The sequence below is a fragment of the Anomaloglossus baeobatrachus genome, chromosome 1 (assembly GCF_048569485.1).
Source record: "Anomaloglossus baeobatrachus isolate aAnoBae1 chromosome 1, aAnoBae1.hap1, whole genome shotgun sequence".
Taxonomy (NCBI): domain Eukaryota; kingdom Metazoa; phylum Chordata; class Amphibia; order Anura; family Aromobatidae; genus Anomaloglossus; species Anomaloglossus baeobatrachus.
In genome coordinates, this window is record NC_134353.1 from 359,647,635 (window position 1) to 359,670,902 (window position 23,268).

The 23,268-nt window shown below is 44.5% G+C and overlaps 1 protein-coding gene across 1 annotated transcript in view; it reads left to right on the forward strand.

Annotated features, from left to right (window-relative positions):
* APTX (aprataxin) overlaps nucleotides 1–13,538 on the forward strand; it is a 57,412-nt gene extending 43,874 nt beyond the window's left edge. The window contains exons 7-8 of the mRNA XM_075352447.1: nucleotides 1,457–1,560; nucleotides 7,324–13,538. Coding sequence (XP_075208562.1) covers nucleotides 1,457–1,560; nucleotides 7,324–7,475 — 256 coding nt within the window. The 3' untranslated portion in view covers nucleotides 7,476–13,538. The remainder of the gene's footprint in view (nucleotides 1–1,456; nucleotides 1,561–7,323) is intronic.
* The last annotated feature ends 9,730 nt before the right edge of the window (nucleotides 13,539–23,268 follow it).

Consider the following 23,268-nt stretch of genomic DNA (forward strand, 5'->3'; position numbering starts at 1 on the left):
TAAGCATCAGCCTCCACCAGCATCAGCCTCTCTCCTTCCAGCCTCCCCCAGCATCAGCCTCCGCCAGCATCAGCCTCTCTCCTTCTAGCCTCCTCCAGCATCAGCCTCCCTCTCCCAGCCTTCCCCAGGATCAGCGTCTCTCCTCCCAGCCTCCAGCCTGTGTGCCTGCCAACAGTGGGCCTGTGTGCCTGCCAACAGTGGGCCTGTGTGCCTGCCAACAGTGGGCCTGTGTGCCTGCCAACAGTGGGCCTGTGTGCCTGCCAACAGTGGGCCTGTGTGCCTGCCAACAGTGGGCCTGTGTGCCTGCCAACAGTGGGCCTGTGTGCCTGCCAACAGTGGGCCTGTGTGCCTGCCAACAGTGGGCCTGTGTGCCTGCCAACAGTGGGCCTGTGTGCCTGCCAACAGTGGGCCTGTGTGCCTGCCAACAGTGGGCCTGTGTGCCTGCCAACAGTGGGCCTGTGTGCCTGCCAACAGTGGGCCTGTGGGCCTGCCAACAGTGGGCCTGTGGGCCTGCCAACAGTGGGCCTGTGGGCCTGCCAACAGTGGGCCTGTGGGCCTGCCAACAGTGGGCCTGTGGGCCTGCCAACAGTGGGCCTGTGGGCCTGCCAACAGTGGGCCTGTGGGCCTGCCAACAGTGGGCCTGTGGGCCTGCCAACAGTGGGCCTGTGGGCCTGCCAACAGTGGGCCTGTGGGCCTGCCAACAGTGGGCCTGTTGGCAGGCACACAAGCCCACTGTTGGCAGGCCCACTGTTCGCAGGCACACAGGCTCACTGTTGGCAGGCACACAGGCCCACTGTTGGCAGGCACACAGGCCCACTGTTGGCAGGCCCACAGGCCCACTGTTGGCAGGCAAACAGTGGGCCTGTGGGCCTGCAAACAGTGGGCCTGTGGGCCTGGCCACAGTGGGCCTGTGGGCCTGGCCACAGTGGGCCTGTGGGCCTTACTGGGGGACGTGTTCAATATAAGGTGGCCATATCCAGATTAAGGTGGCTAATTTTAGGATGAGGGGGCTATGAGGGACATATACCCTATATTATTTGTTAGACGGACACTGGCATTATAAGATGGACCCCATTTATTAAAAAATTCTCTGTTCCTTCACCAAATTTGGGGGTGCGTCTTATAATCAGGTGCGTCTTATAAAGCGAAAAATACGGTGTGTGTGTGTGTGTGTGTGTGTATATATATTTGTGTATATATGTGTGTGTATATATATATATATATATATATATATATATATATATATTATATACACAAGTATACATAATCACCAGGGGGTTCACCACAGCTACAGTAAATAAGGCCGAATTATATATGTTGGAAGACTAGTTCAGAATGCATTTGCAAAAAAAAAAATCCCTACTAGTTACTCTTCAGCTGATATTAGAAGAAAAACTGTGATAGACTATATAACTTCAAGCTGTCTTTTTCCTGACTACACTAATATGTTTTACAGCCATATTCATTTGCACGTCATCAGTCAAGATTTTGATTCCCCTTGCCTTAAAAACAAGAAACACTGGAACTCATTCACTACTGATTATTTTGTGGAATCTGAAGGTAAGCTTAATTAATGGACAGCTATGGTTTGACCTTTTTTCCTGTGTTGATTGGATAGCTGATAAATTCATGTCAATGTCACCTTTAGAAATATATTTACTTAGAAAATTGGTGACGTGTTAAATACTTATTTCACCTTTTCACCTGCTGTAGATAAATGTAACTTACCGTATTTTTCGTATTATAAGACGCACCCTAAATTTGGAGTTAAAAAAGGTAAAAAAAAAAAATGGGGTCCGATTTATAATCCGGTGGTGTTTTACCAGGGAGGGGGGGCATCAGCGGACTGGGGGTCACAGGAGGCAGGGGCGATACTGGAGTACGGCGATGCTGTAAGTAAAATAGAGGGGGCTCAGATATTCACTGCGGGTGCTGCTCTGTGGCAGGGCTGTGGACGCGACGAGGCTCTGTGCGGGGCTGCTCTGCTCTGTGTGGCGCGGCTCTGCAGGGGACAGTGAGGCATCGGCCATTATGAAGGTGTCGACGGTGAAAGCTTCAAATAATGGCGGCCGGAGTCGGCATGTGCGCAGTTGAGAGCTTGAACTGAGAGCTCCATGTGTGCTCGTGCCGACTTTAGCCACCATTATTTGAAGCCCTCGCAATCGACATCTTCATAATGGTCGGTGCCTCACCACCCGCCACACAGCGCAGCCACACATAGAGCCAAGCCCCGCCGCACAGAGCCGCGCCTCCCGACGCACACAACAGCACCGCACAGAGCAGCGCTGGCAGCACACCACATAGCATTGCCCCTGCCTCCATTGACCCCTCTTCACCACCCCCAGTAAGCTATATTCGGATTTTAAGACGCACTCCTCATTTGTCTCCTAACTTTTTGGGAGCAAAAGTGCATCTTATAAACCAAAAAATACGGTATTTTCAGTTCCAGAAATGTTTACAATGAATCTGTTGTGTGTGAATCCACCCTAATAAAACATATACTCTATTGCCATATGGTTCTCCGTGATTGTGCTGTATATGTCGTTTATACCAGACTCCGTTTCTATACCCTAGTATAAAAATGCAGCATGGACTGATATATTTTTAACCAGTTGCTCCGTATATCATTCTTTGTCATTGTTGCATGAAAAATTGTTAGAATGCCATTGCTATGTATTTTATATGATTTTAGTAGAGTATTGTATGCTAATTCTGGTAATAAAGGTGTAAAGGGGATGCTCACTTTCGAGAAAGTGGCCCCAAATTGTGCGCTAAAATAACAAATGCAGCAAGTACTCACTGGGGCCAGCACTGAATCCCTGCCACTGCTTGAGTCCTGGTGTTTCGGCTATAATGGTGACGTCACCTCTACAGCGCATGATATCACTTGCTGCTGAGCTGAGTGACTGACTATAAGTGGTTGACGTCCCCTGACCGAGGGAGGGTACATGCTGAGTTTATTTTAGGTGTTTTACACAGTTTAGGGCCCACTTCCCTTAAAGTGGATATTTGCATACATTTCTACATTCAGTTTTTTTTTACTGCAGATTGGAGAATGCTGCCCATGTGCAACATGCATACTGTCAAGATTCTGCTCCATTGCCATCTTGCTCAAGCAGTTATATAGGTTGAAAAAAGACCTACATTGTGTTCACAATTATTAGGCAATTTGTATTTTTGATCATTTAATTTTATAATTGAACAACTAAAGCGCTGTAGTACAATCAAAAAAGGTTACCAAACCTTAATATTTAAGAAAGTAAAAGTGAAGTTTTGTCTTTCTTAGAAAAATATCTGTGTGCAAAATTATTGACCATCTATTAGTGTTCAGAACTATTATGCAGCTAAATGAAAAATGTAATGTTTCCATCTTAAGTTTATTTTCATTTGTCCTAGTGAGAATAATAACTAAACATCTAAAAATGTACAAAAAACTTTTTTGATATTTAAAAAAAAACAACTCGGTGACCAATACAGCCACCCTTCTTTTCAATAAAGCCTTCTTCACACGTCCATGTTTAAACATATATATATGAAAAAATGGTACCAGTGTCAGTGTTTTGAATCATTGTGACATCAGTGTGTCCGTTTTTACCATTAGTGGGTCATTAGTGTTTTTCACAAATAGATCAGGAAAGGGGTATTCCCATCTCCAAGATCCTATCCCAATATGTAGTAGGTGTAATAATATTAGCAAATACCTCCAATTAGAAATGTAGTATAGTTCTCCTGATATAGCCATGTCTCTTACCTCATGTGCAGGGTATTGCAGCTTAGTATCCATGGTTACAAGCACTCATATAGTGACATTTACTTGCTTGTGGATGTAACCATGGATACCTAAGCTGCAATGTCCTGCCTATGAGGTAAATGACTTAGCTAATCAGGAGACCCATACTACATTTCTAATTAGAGGTATTTGCTAATATTATTATTTTTACACCTACTACATATTGGGATAGGATCTTGCAAATGGGAATAACCCTTTAACTAAATAAATTAAAAAGCTCCTATACTTTGCTGTGTTAAACACGGATGTCATCTATGTGCTATATATGTTTTTGATAGAGCAAAAGACTTACATTGGCCCTTGTCATCTGTGCTTCCCTAAAAAAATGGATATGTCTCTGTGTGTTTTGCATGGACAGACAGTTCATGTAAAAACATGGGCATGTCAAGAGCACCATAGGTTATAATAGATACAAGTGATGTCTGTGAAAAAAAACTGATGACACACGTGGTGAAAACACGAACATGTAAAGGAGACCTAACGGCCATAAGCCATCCATCGAGTCTGTCAGTTTTTTCATCTATTGATGAACAACATTTTGGACAGCACCAACCACAGCGTCAGAGCGATGTAATGTTTTTCTTCTCCGTAAACCTCTTGTTTAAGAAGGTCCACAAGTTCTCAATAGAGTTTAAGTCAGGAAAGAAAGGGCCAATGTCATTATTCTGTCATCTTTAAAGGGGTGGTTCACCCATATTTTTTATTGTCTAGTTCGATATTATATTGAGAAACAATGTTTCTCTCAAATACCTTGTGTTGGTAATAGTGCCTGTGAGAGGCGCTGTTGCAGACCACTGTTCCCCGCTCCGGTGACGTCACGTCAAGTTCCGCACACGTCACATCCCTGCGGCCGGCTGCAGTCTTCCTGACTCACTGAGCTGTGAGTGGTGTTTCACCGCTCGTCACAGCCCATGTGCTCCCTCCTCCCTCACAGCAGAACGCTGCAAGCAGGAGACGCGCTGTGCTGTGACAAGCGGTGAAACACCGCCCACAGCACAGTGAGTGAGAAAGATTGCAGCCGGCCGCAGGGATGTGACGTGTGCGGAACTTGATGTGACGTCACCGGAGCGGGGAACAGCGGTCTGTAATAGCGCCTCTCACAGGCACTATTACCAACACAAGGTATTTGAGAGAAACATTGTTTCTCAATATAATATCGAACTAGACAATAAAAAATATGGGTGAACCACCCTTTCAAGGGTTTTCCCATGAACAAAGTTGATTTTAATCAGTAGAACTTGGAATAAATTCCACAACTGGATGTGTTTATCCTTGGGTGCAATTTCCAGATGCCTGAAGGTGCCTCGTTCATCTGTACAAACAATTATACACAAGTACAAAGAAGATGGGAATGTCTAGCCATCATACCACTCAGGAAGGAGACATGTTCTGTGTACAAGAGATGAATGTGCTTTGGTCAGACATGAGCATATCAACCCAAGAACAAAAGCAAACTACCTTGTGAAGATGCTGGCGGAAGCTGGTAAGAGTGTGTCATGATCCCCCGTGAAATGAGTACTGTATCAACATGGGATGAAAGGCCACTCTGTCAGGAAGAAGCCATTAATCCAAAAAAAACATAAAAAATACAGATTAATGTTTGCAAATACACAGAGGAACAAAGACCTTAATATTTGGAGACATGTCCTGTGATCTGACAAAACTAAAATTGAATTGTTTGGCTATAATGACCATCGTTAAGTTTGAAGGAAAAAGGAAGAAGCTTTGAGCCTAAAGGCCACTTTACACACTCCGTTCTCGCTAGCGGGATCGCCAGCGACCGTACCCACCCCCGTCGTTTGTGCGTCACGGGCAAATCGCTGCCCGTGGTGCACAATATCGTTAGGCTCCGTCACACGTACTTACCTTCCCTGCGACGTCGCTGTGGCCGGCGTCACAGCGACGTCACACGGCAGGCGGCCAATAGAAGCGGAGGGGCGGAGAGCAGCCGAAGGAAAGACACGCCCACTTCATTGCTGGCTGGATGCAGGTAAGCTGTTGTTCCTCGTTCCTGTGATGTCACACGTAGCGATGTGTGCTGCCGCAGGAATGACGAACAAGCTGCGTCCTGCAACAGCAACAATAATTGAGAATAGAACGATGCGTCATAAGGTAAGTAATTTTGATCGTTAACGGTCGTTACTGCGTTTCACACGCAACGACATCGCTAACAAGGCCGGATGTGCGTCATGAATTCCGTGACCCCAACGACATCTCGTTAGTGATGTCGTTGCGTCTAAAGCGGCCTTAAGAACATCATCCCAACTGTGAAACACTGTGTACGGGCACTTCAGAAAATAGATGGCATCATGAGAAAAGAAGACTAAATCAACATCTCAAGACATCAGCCAGGAACTTAAAACTTGGATGGAAATGGATCTTCTAAATGGACAATGACCTGAAGCATACTGCCAAACTGGTTACAACGTGGCTGAAGGATAACAAAGTCAATGTTTTGGAGTGGCCATCACAAAGCCCTGCTCTCAATCCTATTGAAAATTTATGGGCAAAGCTGAAGAGGCAGGTGTGAGCAAGGCGACCTACAAACATGGCTCAGTTACCCCAATTCTGTCAGGAGGAATGGGCCCAAATTCCTACCAACTATTATGAGAAGCTTGTGCAAGGATATCCAAAATGTTTGAGCCAAGTCATACAATTTAAGGGCAATGGTACCAAATACTCATGAAATGTATGTAAACTTTTGACTTTGCAGAAAATAATAAAAATGCCTTAAAACATCCTCTCTCTCATTATTCTGGCATTTGGCAAATATAAATAATTTTGGTTCCTAATTGCCATAAAACGGGAAAGGTTTATTCTGATTTCATGTCAGCTAGTGATAAAAACATGCAGATGTGTCTTTTTAGCTAGTGTATGTAAACTTCTGGTTTCAACTGTATAGTTTGATCTGAATACTATGGTCTCTCACCAAAATAGTCATCCACTAACGTATCCACAGGACAAAGGTGCCCACAGTAAAAAGAAATATAACCATTTTCTGTAGGAGAAATGAATGCTGAGAATTTACAGTATATTAGAAATAAACTGATGAGAGAGGGTGAGAAAGAAATATGCATTATACACCTTAAAAGTAAATCACAATAGAGATAAGATTGTACAAACATTCACAATATCTAGCAACAGTATCACCAGGAGTCAGTTTGGGGAACATGGTTTTGGTAGGGGAATAAAAGAAGGGCCACAAGAGAAACCGCACAGCTACAATGCAGTTTTATCAGAGGTAGTGTTTCTTAATCGCATCGTGTCGTTCTGACTGAGCAGAAAATAGAGCAGAATTCTGACATTGTGCGCATTGCACACTTTGAGAATTTGGCAATTTGTAGTCGCATATAGTTTCTGTTGAAATGTATGTTTACCCTGTAAAAGCCCTTTTAATGAGAAGAGTCTATGAAATGGGTTGCCATCTGAACCGAATTCTCATGGCATACCCTGAAGATGTTCTGATCGGTATGTTTCACCCATAAACTACTTCTTTGTACTTATCTTTTTGTTTTCTTCCATTTTTCTTTCAGAGGTGATGGACATGATAAAGTTACAGGGGAAAGTGACTGTAAGAGATGGAGCCTCTGAGCTTTTGAAGTCTTCTCTGCAGTGTAATGTGTGCAAAATACAGCAAGCCACCATGCCTCAGTTAAAGGAGCATTTAAGGAAGCACTGGACGTAATGATGATTAAATATTAGCAATTAGTGTTAAGATCTAGAATTTGGGAGAATAAGATCAGTAAATGCATGTTGTGTCCTCCCTGGATACAGACTTCTGTTTAGTGTATGTCAGCATTTACTTACTATGCCCAATGTAAGCATTGCAGGTTATTAGACATGTATTTTAGTTGCTTTGCACTGGGATGGACCATTAATAGTTGAAGTTTATATTGACTGTTGTGCAGTTTCGGTTACACTTTCTTTAACCCGTCTTACAATATAAAACACTAGAACAAAGCCTATAGGAGCTGAATGCTTATATCCACGCCTATCTGTGCTGAAGCCACAAAAGAGCCAACAGGTACATCCAGAGGTGGTGGTAAATCTTTGTCTTTTTGCTCAGCCAATGGGGTAGGCACTAATAAGTACACCAAAACTGGTCAAGATGGAAAAATAGGTATTGATGGCAGAGTATTGTGGGCATGTACTGTTCACAGTCCCTATTGTCATGTGTTATTTGCCTCCACGTTTATAATAGAGAACTTGGATGTAATCCTACATCCTTATGGTAATAAAGTCCATCATACACATTAGATAGCTGTCAGGCAAACAATGGTTCTCCATGTCGCCTGCTCTTCCATACTCGGAAACGCTCATTATGAGAAGCTATCACCAAACGGTGGCTTATCTCTCGTGGACACTGCAATCCGCAGTCTGAAATTGGACATTCTGCATCTATATTTACCCCAATAATAGATTATCAGGGAAGAATAATAATGGCATAATAAATAATAATAGATTATGGTGAAATGATTTTGACCTTGCTTAATAAGAATCTGTCACTTAGTTTTTGTCACCAAATCTGAGAAAAGCATATTGTAAAGACGTGCAGAGATCCTTATTCCAGTGATGTATTACTTACTGGGCTGCTTACTATAGTTTTCATAAAATCACGGTTATCAGCTGTAGATTATCACTAGGGGACTGCAAAACCTGATGCCATATAGTCCAACCATGCCCTCATCACTGATTGTCCACTTACACTATGCACAGAGTACATAGACAGCTGCCTATCAGTGGTATGGGTGGGGATATACATGTTGAGGAGCTCATCTAGGGGTGTTCAGATTAGCAGACATAAGAGAAATGTCGACAAAAGATAGAAACACACACTCAAACTCCCTAATGTTCCGTATTCAAAAACTTAATAAAATGATGGCCATTGCAAACCCCACATTTGAAGATATCCTTGCCGTTGAAACAGGGTACACTGAGACCAACTTATGGTTGAAGTGGATGAAATATACCGCCAATCAATATAATAAGTCTAATTGCTTTGTCTGTGCAGGGGCGAGACCCCATCTAGGATCTGTCCCTCTAGATCTTCCCCCAGATGTGGAAAAATGTTTCCTGAGTCGGTTCACTAACAAATCCCTTAGTGAATTAAATTGTGAAAACTGGAAAAAGAAGTACCCCATAGTCACAGACACACACCTAACCCAGGTCAAGGCATCACCATATATCCAGGGAAATACATCTGTTATACTAGCACTGAGGGGAACACATTTGTGGGTAATTTCACAGAGGGATATTGCAGCAGATATAGTAATGCCACCAGAGAGGACCTGGTCAACCAGACCCAGTCCATTTCTGATGTCTTCTGGATATGTGGGGACATGAAGATCAGAACTCATTTAGAAGGTGAATGGATGGGGGGAATGCACACTAGCCAAAGCCATAATGCCCTTCTCCATAGCAGCAGAAGGAGAGGAAGCCCTAACGTCAGAAGAGCTACACTGAACAAAGAGAGACAAATCCCGAACCCAAAGGCAGTTTTGACCCCCATGTTTATATTGATGCTATAGGAGTCCCAAGGGGGGTACCAGAAGAATTTAAAGCCAGGGATCAAGTCAAAGCAGGTTTTGAGTCATTCATACTACCTCTAGTGACCATAAATAAAAATGTAGACTGGATCAATTACATCTATTATAACCAACAAAGATTTGTCAATTACACTAGAGAAGCTCTTCAAGGTTTGGCAGATCAGCTAGGCCCTACATCAATAATGGTGTTTCAAAACAGGATGGCCCTTGACATGATACTGGCGGAGAAAGGAGGTGTTTGTAAAATGGTGAAGTCCGTGTGTTGTACCTACATTCCAGATAATACAGGTCCCACCGGGAAGGTTACGGTAGCCATAAAAAAGCTAGCTTCTCTACAAAAGAATTAAAAAGGAATTCAGGTGTAGAGGATCCCTGGGACCAATACTTTTCATGGATGAAGGGATGGCAGAGATGGCTAGCTCAGATAGGCATAGTGATCCTTGTTGTCTTAATTGTTGTAGCTATTGTTGTTTGTTGTGTTTTTCCCTGTATAAGGAAGATGATCGAGAAAGGAGTTGAAACGTCAGTCCCCACTTTCCTAGATCAGGAGGTCAGCTATTCTGTGGATATAGAGCAGCTAGGTCCCCTTCAGTCTTTCACAGTCCCCAGCTAGACAGTCAGAGTAGGGCGAGTACATCAGGCTCCAATCGAAGTCTGTACCAATGGGGGCAAAGGCTTAGCATTGCTCGTATAGCGGGCAGCAAAAAGAAAAGAGTTGCAGCCAGGTATTGGAGACTGATGGGTTAGGAGTAGGGTCAGAAGGTTAATAAAGTATTTAGGGGGGACTGTTGAGGAGGACCTTTTTATCAAATACTTAATTAACCTCTTGACAAGGGATTGCGGGAAATATGTCGATTTGCCTTACATAATTCAGGTTTCAGATCATATACATGACACAGATATAAAGATGGCCGCCATTTCTTGTTATCCACACCTTGCTTGGAATGCAAGGAATGTCCAGATGAAAGAAGACCACCATATAAGGGAAGACCCCTGGTCAAGCTAGAAGACATCACAGACCAAACCATCAGCATGGATCCACTAAATGACGTCCCTCCCATCATCATGGTTTCATCCACTGGTCAGACCCACCCATCAACAGCAACACGGATCTCCCCATTCGCTAGCCCATGAACTGTCCCACTAAATGGGCATATCTGAACTTGTGTACGCCTTTAGCCTATATCAGAGGACGCATGAGTCTCCTCAGTCTGTTTTGGCTGCCATCTTTACTGTGACCAAGAAGAGACTTCATATCCGACTGTGTCTGGTGTGAATTCTTTTATGCATGCACTTGGCCCATATCAATTCGGCCAGGCAGTAGGCAGCTAGTGATCTCTGGTTAAGAGTTCACCCTAACATACAGAGCTCAGCATTCGGGGAACTGCTAGATCTGTAGCGGATAAATGCATTTTCAATCAGCGATGTATCACCCAGTAAAATAAGTGATACATCACTGGAATCAGGGTCTTTGCCCCTATATCATGCTGCTTTCAGAAGGGTTAAAAAAAAAAAAAGCTGATCGCTCTCCACAATGCAGCCTGCTGAGTAAACAGTACTTGAGCTGCCAAAAACAATGGCACCCTATGTGCACTGATCTATTACAGATCATTCATTGCGCATCATCTTTCTTTATAACTTGGCTTTAAACAACCGCCGATTGGTATATATGTTACTGATCAGTTGTTGTTTTGTAATGCCAGATGTTCCTTTAAACAAGCCTTTTTTTTAGTTGTTGCCTTCTTCTGCTTACACGCGCAGGAGAGTTTCATGTGACAATGCAGAGTGGTGAATTGTGTTATGTTTTTATAATTAAGGTTTTGGAAAATAATTTTGGACTCTGGATTCCTTTTTATTTTAAAGCAGCTCAGTCTCAGCTGACTCCCCTCCCATTTTTCATTTTTCCACCGTCAAATGATATGAAGATCGTATCTGGAACAGTCCAAGCAGTTTAATCATACATAAAAATCAAGTGCCTGTATGAGTGACCGACTGTGAAAAAAAAAAATAAAACTTACTAATAAAATTAATGTTTAGATAAACAAAGTTTGCTATCATTGTAATGTCATCCCACTGAGATGTACTCCTCTCAGAGAGAACAAAAGAATTGGTAGTGCAAAATTGTACACACTGGATCCGTCTCTCCCCCACTGTCATCTGTCATTGAAGAGGCATACAAATTAGACTTTTGGCCGATTGGGTTTGACTGATGTTAGTCTAATGAATATAAGGTCTCTAAAGAGAAATTTTCACCAGTTTTTGCATGCTAAACTGGACAAATCATGGTTTAGTTTCTGCAGAGCTGAGTAGAATGCATTATTTTTTTCTCCTTTCCATTACAGAGATATTAAGTTGTAAAGTTTATATGCTAATTTTCTCCAAGGCCACGGGATTGTTAGCAAAGATTCTTCACTGGGGGTCGTTTACTTTTTATCCTGTATGACTTTGACCAATCATAAGCAGAAGGTTCCATGCAGGAGAAAAAGAGAATGCCCCAAAGAAGCTTGGAATCAGCTTTCTTTGTGTGATTTGGAAAGCCGTAATGATGCACAACCCTGCGCTGTGGATCATTACAAACACTTCTTGCAGTTCTCCTCTCATAATGCTGACAGCTTTGCTCTACTCCACTCACACTGACTAGTGAACAGAAAGCTGCAGACTTGTTTGTATTGTCACACAGTTCTTTTCAGTCCTCCTCTCCCGCTTCTAATAGTACGTGATAGCAATGACATCAGTAAGGAAGAAGAGCAAGAGTTGTCATTATAAACACCTCTTGGGAGTGAGTGGGGCATGGGGAAGTAGAGTTGACAGTTCTATGAGAGGATTGTAATGTCATGAAGCCCTGCTTTCCCACTGCACAGTAGATCTATGTGACCTGAGTAGGCACATCAGTCTTGTCATATCAAACTAAGAAAGCCAGGTCTGATTTCTGTGGGGTGTGGGTCCAGCCCCCCCCCCAATCCCGCAGGACGTTTTCTCCTTATGATTGGTCACTTTCATGCAGAGGAAAAGGTAACTTCCACAGAAAGAAATCTCTAATAACACCACCTGGGTTACTTTTCATGTTAATATCACCACAAAGAAGAGACCTCAAGAATAAAAACATTTCATTCAGCACTCTAAAACTGGTGAGGGGTCCTGTATATCACACATGATAGGATTAGATACACAGCTCTGCAGACTGTATCAGAACGCATAGGATTAGATACACCGCTCTGCTGACTCTCACACATAGGATTACACAGCTCTGCAGACTGTATCGCAACTCATAGGATTAGGTACATAGCTCTGCAGAGCTATCAGAACTCATAGGATTAGATACACTGCTCTGCTGACTATCATAGATGATAGGATTTAGATATATGGTCCTGAGGATTATATCACACGATATGATTAGATATGATTAGATACATAACTGCGTACTGTACCACATATGATAGGGTAGAAACACAGCTCAGTTTGCTTTGAGGAGTGACTCTGCTTTGACATCTCTATACGCTAACTACTTTGGCTGTATTGGAGAACACATGATGAACACAAACCTTCCACCACCTATAGACAGCTGTTCTGAGCCATACCAGGAAAGCAAAATTCTTCTATGATCATTAATTATGGTATGGAGCTTATAGGGTAAGTATAATGTGCATATTATGAATATTTATATCTGTAAAATGGATCATCACAGGTGGATCATCACTATGCTATAAGTGCCGAAGAAACCATAACAAATCACATTATACATCTTCCACAATATTTACACCTCCATTTTGTTTTCTGAAAAACAGACATTCATATGCATTTAATGTAATTTAGTTACCTTTCTGTATTGACACATTTAGTATCACTGTTTACCGACATTCACAAATACTAAACAAACATGAAACTCCCTAAATTTTACAAGAGGTGTGTAAAGAAACTCCATTAGAAGTTACCAAGTAAAGACATAAAGCCCACATTTAAAAAAAAAAAAATGTAATTTCAACTATGATTCATACAGTTGGGTGCAGAAATATTTGGACAGTGACCGACGCTTCATGATTTCAGCTCTGCATGCCGCTGTTTTTTTATTTAAAATGTAAGAACTGAGATGTAATTGAAGCATAGACTTTCAGGTTTAATTAAAGGGGTTGACTAGAAATATCCTGTAAACCTCATTTCAGGGGCTCAAAACTAATTGGACAAAGTAACTTTACCATAAATAAAGTATTAATTTTTAATACTTTGTAGAGATTCCTTTGCAGGCAATGACTGCTGAAGTCTGGAAGCCATGGACATCACCAGACGTTGGGTTTCCTCCTTAGTGATGCTTACCCAGCATTTACTTCAGCTGAGTTCAGTTGCTGCTTGTTTGTGGGTCTTTCTGTCTTAGGCTATGTGCGCACTTTGCTTTTTACCTGCTTTTTCAACTGCAGGGTTTAATGCCAAAATGGTTGTGTTCTGCTTTTCAAGCAAAGTCTATGGGAATTTGGTTTTCTTGTCCGCACTTTGCAGTTCAAACTGCAGCCTTTTTGTTGCAGAACTTTGGTAAAAAACTCAGCTTTGCAGGGCAAAACCCAAATGGCAAAAACAAAAACATGACAATTGTTTTTGCCATTTGGGTTTTGCACTGCAAAGCTGAGTTTTTGACCAAAGTTCTGCAACAAAAAGGCTGCAGTTTGAACTGCAAAGTGCGGACAAGAAACCCAAATTCCCATAGACTTTGCTTGAAAAGCAGAACACATCCATTTTGGCATTAAACACTGCAGTTGAAAAAGCAGGTAAAAAGCAAAGTGCACACATAGCCTTAGGGGTACTTTGCACGCTGCGACATCGCAAGCCGATGCTGCGATGCCGAGCGCGATATCCTTGTGATAGCTGCCGTAGCGAACATTATCGCTACGGCAGCTTCACATGGACTTACCCGCCCTGCGACGTCGCTCTGGCCGGCGACCCGCCTCCTTATTAAGGGGGCGGGTCGTGCGGCGTCACTGCGACGTCACATGGCAGGCGGCCAATAGGAGCGGAGGGGCGGAGATGAGCGGGATGTAAACATCCACGCCCACCTCCTTCCGCATATCCTACGGAAGCCGCGGTGACGCCGGTAGGAGATGTTCCTCGCTCCTGCGACTTCACACACAGTGATGTGAGCTGCCGCAGGAGCGAGGAACAACATCGGACCGTCGAGTCAGCGTAATTATGGATTACACCGACGCTACACCGATGATACCATTACGACGCTTTTGCGCTCGTTAATCGTATCATCTAGGCTTTACACACTACGATGTCGCATGCGATGCCGGATGTTGGTCACTTTCAATTTGACCCCACCGACATCGCACCTGCGATGTCGTAGTGTGCAAAGTGCCCCTTAGACCTCTCTCACACATCAGTTTTTTTGCCATCAGGCACAATCCGGTTTGTGCCTGATGCGACGGATCAGTCGCAGATTGTGGCAAAACTGATGCGACGGATCTGGTAAAAAAAAAAACGGAACCGTCTCATTATTTCCCTTCAGGCAAAAGGTTATTTGCTATGGAGGAGAGAGAGAGTACTTTTTTTGTGACTAGAAGTGAACTTACCCAACGTCTGGGCATGCCCAGAAACAAAAAAAACGGATCCGTCGCCTGATTCCGTCATTTGACGGATCCGGCGCACATAGGCTTCCATTGTAAAAAAAAAAAAAAAAAAAAGTTGGACGGCGCCAGATCCGTCGCCATCAGTTTTCTCGCCGGTCCCAAAAAAAAGTTCCTTTGGATGTTGCTTCTGGTGGCCGCACAGACAATTTTTGCCAGATCAGTCGTACAACGAATGAAACGTGATGCCGTGCGTCGCAATCCGGATCCGTTTTTTTTCCCAATTCGCCAGACTGTGCCCGATGGCAAAAAACTGATGTGTGAAAGAGGCCTTAAAGCACCACTTCAGTTTTTTTTGTTTTTTTTTGTTTTTTTTAATTTCACTGCTGAAGTGGAGCTTTAAATTTAAGTCCTCTTCTTCCGGTGTTATACTCACCTGCTGTCGTCTTCATCTTTTTTCTGCTGCACTCCAGCCAGTTTCCAGCAATTTGTGACCTGCCGGCAGCTTCAGTGTTTCATGTAGCACAGCAGATGTCACAAATCAATGTAACTCTGAGAGCCTCATTCTGGCTGGTTACACTGAGCGCTCATGATGTAATATCTGACTTCCGGCCAGTGAGAAGTTAGTGGAACAAGATTGGAGCCGAAAAAGGATAACCGCGGTGGCAGCTGAGTATAGTACTGGGGCAGGGGACTTACATTTAAAGTGCCACTCCAGCGCTGAATAAAACCCCGCTGGAATGGTGCTTTGTTTTGTCTTGAGCATGGGAACTACATGCTTGATGTGATTGAGATCTGGTGACTGACTCGGTCATTGCAGAATATTATACTTCTTTGTCTTAAAAAGCTCCTGGGTTGCTTTTGTAGTATGTTTTGGGTCATTGGATAGGGCTTCACAGTCTAGATAGACAATCAACCTTGCTGCATTAGGTGAAACCTGAGCAGAAAGTATCGCCCCTTTCAATTCAGAATTCATCCGGCTGCTTCTGTCTTCAGTCACATAATCAATAAACCATAATGATCCAATGTCATTGGAAGCCATGCATGCCTGGCCATCACACTGCCTCCACCATGTTTTACGGAGAATGTAGCGTGCTTTAGATCATGAGCCGTTCCAACTCCTCTTCATACTTTTTTCTGCCCATCATTCTGGTACAGAATGATCTTAGTTTCATCTGTCTGAAGAATGCTTTTCCAGAACTGGGCTGCCTTCTTTAGATGTTTATTTTGCACAGTCTAAAACTCGAGATTTATGGTTTGCACCTTGTGGTGAACCCATTGTATTTGCTTTCATGAAGTCTTCTCTTTTTGGCAGACATAGATACTGAAACACCTTATTCCTGGAGAGCGTTCTTCACTTGGGTGAATGTTGTGAATAGGTTTTCTTTACCATGGAAAGGATTCTGCAATAATCCACCACTGTTATCTACTCTGAATATTCAGGCCTTTTTGAGTTCCCAAGCTCACCAAGCTTTTTTTTTTTTTTCTTTTTTGCAGAATGTACCAAACTGTGGATTTGGACACTCCTAATATTTCTGTTATCTCTCTGACGATGGTCTGTTTTTCCTCCATTGAGAGCTTCTTTGACCGTATGTTGTGGGTTCACAGCAACAGCCTCCAAATGCAAGTTCCACATCACCAAAAATACCAAAACTTTTGCCTGCTTTATTGATGATGGATTAATGAGGGAATAGCCCTTGCTTCCCATTAAAGTGCCTTAGAAATAATTGTCCAATTACTTTTGATTCGTTGAAAAATAGGCGACTAAACATTACAGCTGTAGTTCCAAAATCCTTACTCCAAAAAGGATGTGACTATTCTCAAATAAAGGCCCTGTCACACACACAGATAAATCTGTGGCAGATCTGTGGTTGCAGTGAAATTGTGGACAATCAGTGCCAGGTTTGTGGCTGTGTACAAATGGAACAATATGTCCATGATTTCACTGCAACCACAGATCTGCCAAAGATTTATCTGTGTGTGTGACAGGGCCTTAAGAGTCAAATATTCATGTAACAATCTTTATTATAGTAACAGAGCACCCAATCTTGGATAAGACCAGCGTTTTGGCCTTGCAAAGACAAAAGACAAAAAAAAACACCCTCTTTCACCACTTTATTAATCCCTAAATATCCCTCCAGGTCCGACGTAATCCACATGAGGTCCCATGACACTTTCAGCTCTGCTACATGAAGCTGACAGCGAGCGGCCACAGACCACGACCGCTCTCTGTCAGCTCCACGCAGCAACTGAAGTGAGCTGCGCGATCAGAGATGACGTCACTCAGGTTACCCGCAGCCACCGCAAAGTCTCGCGCAGGCGCAGCAGAGGCCACTATCGCGGGCCTGAGCAGAAACTATCCCTCTCGCGTGCCGGTGATGTATTTGCGCAGGCTCGAGATTATGGGCGGGTACTAGGATGACGCTGGTTAGGTCATGCACAGCGCCACCCATAATCTCGAGCCTGCGCAAATACACCGGCGCGCGAGAGGGATAGCTTCTGCTCAGGCCCGCGATAGTGGCCTCTGCTAACTGCGCCTGCGCGAGACTTCGGCATCAGCGTGGAGGATGACTGGGTCGTCGTCATCCATGCAAATCAAGACTGGGGGACGGCGAACAGCAACAGGAGGGGGGACAGAAGACTAAATAGAGCCCGCCCATCTGGCCAACCAAACTACTTTGCATATGAAAAGGTAATATTTTATAAAGTTTGGAGGTCTGAAAAGGGGGCCAGCAACAAGCTGCACCTTCATAGAATGCAGCCCAGGAGTTGCACAAGGTGATATTTTTGGTTTAATAGGGAAAAATCTAGTGACAGGTTCCCTTTAATTCTATGGCAGAATCATTTGGCTTTGGACTTATTGCTGGCAGAGAAAGGTGGAGCATGTAAGATCTTTGTTATTTTTTGCTGTATTTTCTTCCCCAATAACACTTCCCCTGATGGTAGTATAACCAAGGCCCTCAAAGGATTGACATCTTTGTCTGAAAAACTGACCGAAAATACAGGGTTAAATGATTCATTTTCTGTTGGTTAGAAAACTAGTTTGGAAAATGAACTGGGTTAGTTACCTCACTACTAATGTTTATGGATGTAATGATTGCTATTTTTGCCACCTGTGATTGTTGTTGTATACCCTGTATAAGAGGACTAATGCGGGCGTCACACGGTACGATATATCGGGCGATATGTCGTCGGGGTCATGTAGATAATGACGCACATCTGGCATTGTCTGATATATCGTAGCGTGTGACAGCTACGTGCGACAGTGAACGAGAAGAAATACCTTCTCGTTCATCGTTGACACGTCGCTCAGTTTCAAAAACTCGTTCCTCCTTCTGCGTACCGGTTGTTCATCGTTCTCGAGGCAGCACACGTCGCTTAGTGTGACACCTCGGAAACGACAAACACAGCTTACCTGCGTCCCGCCGGCAATGCGGAAGGAAGGAGGTGGGCGGGATGTTACATCGTGCTCAGCTCCGCCCCTCCGCTTCTATTGGCCGGCTGCCGTGTGACGTCGCTGTGACGCTGAACGTCCCTCCCCCTTCAGGAAGAGGATGTTTGCCGCTCACAGCGACGTCGCCCGTGAGGTAAGTGCATGTGACAGGGGGTTAACGACTTTGTGCGCCACAGGCAACTAATTGCCCATGACGCACAAATGACGGGGGCGGGTGCGATCGCGCGATTTATCGTCCCGTGTGACGCCCTCATTATGCAAAATCTGATTGATAACACCATTATGAAAATAATGTCTCAAGCAGTAGGCCCGCTGAAGACCTTTAGGCTAGGTCCACATTTCCGTTGTTTATGATCAGTCTCAAGCCGCCGCTCTGATAAACAACGCAATCCGTTTGGCGGATTACGTTGTTTCCCATAGACTTGTATGAGCGGCGGATTGTGATTGATGCCCTTACGTTGCATCCGCCGCCCTACTGATCAGTCGTGGAACAACTGACTGTCGGGCGTCAGGAACGCAGCATGTAACGTTTTTTGAGCAGCGGAATCCTTTTGGATTTAGCTGCGCATGCTCTCTCTCGGCAGCCGAAAGATCAGCTGATCGCCCGGCAACCGTTTTCTGTGAGCGATCAGCTGATCACCCAGCGGCCGGCTTCTGTGAGCGATCAGTTGATCTCCCGGCGGCTGGCTAATGAGAGCGATCAGCTGATCGCTCTCAATAGCCAGCCGCCGGGAGATGAACTGATCGCTCTCAAAAGCCAGCGGCCGGCTATTGTGAATGATCAGCTGATCGCGCTCAAAAGCTGGCTGCCGGCTATTGTGACCAATCAGCTGATCGCGCTCATTAGCCGGCCGCCGGTAGATCATCTGATCGCTCTAAAAACCCGGCGGCCGGCTATTGTGAACGGTCAGCTGATCGGTCTCTCTCTCACGTTTTACAACGAAATCCGCTTTATGATGACAATGAATTCCAATTCTTGTCACCCGTTGTACAACGCATCAGTCACAAGCGTCAAGCAACGCATGTGACTGATGCAAAACAACGGAAATGTGAACCTAGCCTTATAATGACACTAGATCAGAGGACACCCAGCATTTAGCGCCAAGAAGAAGATGACCCAATGTCTGGATGATTCAGGCATAGCTCAGCTTCATTTCTCTCGGAATAGCTTACTGTGAAGGACTATAGCAGTTTTGATGTTTAGTCACAGATTTATGTGGAATGTAACTAGTGTGAAGTGGCATCATTGAAATGATTATTGATTGTTATAAAAACAGCTATAACTCAGAGTCAGACCCTCCTGCCATCTAGTAGAGGTGAACAGTGACTGTCTCTTATATATACAAGCAATAAACCTTGCTGCAAACTCAGACAGAAAATTTACCTGACATGGGGGCCTACCTTAACTAGATAAAGTTCAAATGTAGCCAGACTTGAGGGTCAAAAAGAAGACTGGCATGGCTGGGACAAATTATCCCCTAAGGAGTTACAGCAAGTGTACACAGGTACGAAGCTGCAGCGACACACCCAGATGCGGGTAGCCCATCCTAATTGGAAGTTGAGAATAGTTGTGAGGGGCTGAAGCGACCCCCCAATACCTGTGAAGTCCTCACAAGAAGGGAAGATGGAGGCCCTCATAATAACCTGCTCCCGACACTTGTGATTTCCCCTATTGTTGATGGTAGTATCCATGGCTATATTGTTACACATTGTGTTCTTACCTTGTTTTGTATTTCTACTTTAAAACTTTATGTTGAAAAGCTAATAAATATTCAGTTATAATAACCTGCTCATCCAGTGAAATAACAGTCAGAAATATGGCACCACATGTAACCATGAAGCTTATACTCCTGATCTATGCAGAAGATGTATTCATTGTGTCATGTCTGCTATTGGTTCTACATATATTTTTCCAGTAAAGTAGAAAAGTTTATTTTCCTGTACATTTTTCCAGACAGCAAACCATAAAGTAGCCTTTCTTGACCTATGTAGGGAGAGGATCAAAGAGATTAAAAGGCACCTCACCACCTCCACTTTCCCAGTGTTTTCCTGTGCCTAGAGGAGACAGTTGCATGAGAGGTGCTCCTAGAGTGGAGAGATTTTATCCTTTGGAATTTCATTGTTCCGACTCTGGGGGATCCTGGGCCTTCTCCCTGTAAAGTTGTCCGGGGCCAAAACCTCTCTAGGGAGAGGTCCTTCAGCCATCAGGCAGCCCATGCACCATCTGCAATGATGCAGTATTCCTGTTTCTGGGGCCACTTCCCTCCATGGAGGGCTCTCTGCATTACAAACTCTCCTTGTTCCTCTAAAGTGCATCCGAAGGCAAGAGTTAGGCTATGTGCACACACTGCATTTTTTTGACGCTGCGTTTTTGTGCGTTTTTTAGCACTAAAAATGCACTGAAACGCAGTGTCTTTAAAAACGCAAGCATTTTTACCGGGTTTTGGTGCATTTTTGGCTGCGTTTTGCTGCGTTTTTGCTCGCTGCGTTTTTCTGCGTTTTTTTTTATCAGTGAACATTGCCATTAAAGATTGTTGAAGGAAAAAAAAAGTCTGATGTCATTTCCTTCCATATGTTCTTCATTCTCCACTAGTGTATGCAGGAGAGCAGACAGCTGTAGAACTACAAGGCTCAGCATGCTCCATCCAGGACTGTATGCTGGAGGGAGAGGCAGGGGGAGCAGAACTACAAGGCTCAGCATACTCCATCCACTAGTGGATGCAGGAGAGCAGACAGCAGCTGCAGAACTACAAGGCTCAGCATCCTCCATCCAATAGTGTATGCAGGATTCTCCTTCCAGGACTGTATGCAGAATTTCTTTGCCCCCCCCAAACAAAAAAATGATGTGGGCTTCGCCATATTATTGTATGCTAGCCAGGTACAGCAGGCAGGTACAGGCTGCCCCCAACCCCCAGCTGCCTATTTGTACCCGGCTGGGAACCAAAAATATAGGGAAGCCCTATTTTTTTTTTTATTTCATGAATTTCATGAAATAATTAAAAAAAAATGACGTTGGCTTCGCCCAATTTTTGAGTCCAGCCAGGTACAACTAGGCAGCTGGGGATTGGAATCCACAGTGCAGGGTGCCCATGCTTTCTGGACACCCCCGCTGCGAATTGCAGTCCGCAGCCACCCCAGAAAATGGCTTTTTCATAGAAGCGCAATCTTCTGGCGCTGTATCCAACTCTTCCAGCTGCCCTGGTGACGGGTGGCTCGCTGGGTAATAATGGGGTTAGGGCTAGCTGTATATTATCAGCTGTCCCTAAGCCCGAAATTCATGGTGTCACGCCAATATTAGACATGGCCACCATGAATTTCTAGTAAAGAAAAAAAAAAAAACAAAACACAACACAGAAAAATATTTTTATTAGAAATAAAACACAACACAATTAGTGACTCCATCTTTATTGAAATAAAGAACCCCCCTCTGCAGTAATCCTGGGTCAAGGGTCCTGCGCCGTCCAATCCGGATTCAATATCATCTGATCGGTTTGCTGGAAGGCAAAGCGATCAGATGATGTGTCAGGAGATGTGAATCACATCACACATCAGCTGATTGTATAAAAGCCGTTTATACAATCCGATGATGCATCAGTGCAAAAAAAAAAAAATACTCACTTATGTGCTGATTACCGGCAGCTCCTGGAGCGGAGTTTGATCCCGTCCGATCACTCCAGGAGCTGCCGGTAATCAGGGATGAAGCCTCCTGACGGCATCCGCTGACAGGTTAAGCCGGCTGGGCGCCGGCGTCACCGCGAGACTTACGATCAGCTGATGCGTCAGGTGACTGCATCAGGTCATCCATCGCCAGGTCCTGCAGCTATCGGAGGTGTCCCGGCCGTCTGCACACAGCCGGAGCTGCGGTACTGGGAGAGGAGCTGGGAGTGGACATGGCACCGGGAGTCTGCAGACACGTGAGTATGACATTTTTTTTTTTCTACTGTTCACTTTTGTTTTCGCAGCTGCCTCCACCTCCCGCCCGGCCATGGCGCTGCACGGGAGCTGACATGCACAGGACGGGAGGTGGACGCAGCGGTGACGGTACCGGGAGGATTCACGCTTCTGTGTTTACTGACAGAAGGAATCCTCTTCCTGTACATGTCACTTTACTGCCCACCCCTTGCGTTTATAGCTGCGTTTTTAGTCATAGAAACGCACTAAAACGCAGCTATATTTGCAATTTGCTGTTTATAGGGCGTTTTTGAACATCTCATTTAACTCAATGGGTGGAAAACGTAGTGAAAAACGCAAAAATAATTGACATGCTGCGTTTTTGTAGGCACCACAAAAACGCAGCTAAAAATAAACGCTGTGTGCAGACAGCAAAAATGAAAACTCATAGACTTTGCTGGGGAAGCAAAGTCATGCAGTTTTCTGAGCAAAAACGCACCCGAAAAACGCACTGTGTGAACTTACCCTTATGAGGTTGAAGGAAGGGGTGAAGCTACTGGACGGTGTGGAAGCAGCACAGATAAATGCACTGTGAAAATGATGTTATGATGTGGTAAGCCTCTGAGTGAATACTAGCCCCATGTGTGGCGCCCCAGACCTGGTCAGGCACCACTGAGTACTGCACTCATGCTGGGAGCAGTACAATACAGGTAATCCAGAAGGCTGACTGAGGTGTGATCACAGGCGCATAGTAATCAGGTCTCCCACATTTACCTTTGTTAGGGACCCCTGTGGAATCCAGGAGGGGGTCGTGGCCTCCATGTCCACACAAGGGGTGTGTAAGAGAGTCTGGTTGCTAGGTGGCGTAGGCAGGCACAGAGGGGAGTGAGTAGTGAGCCAGTTAGTGAGTGCAGCTCAGGGAGAGCAATCGCATGCAGCAGACCCTGGAGTCTGTCACAATCTGACAACGTACGCGCAATGACTACCGACGGGGGAGATCGGTCACCTGGTAGTGCCACCCGAAATCCACCCAAG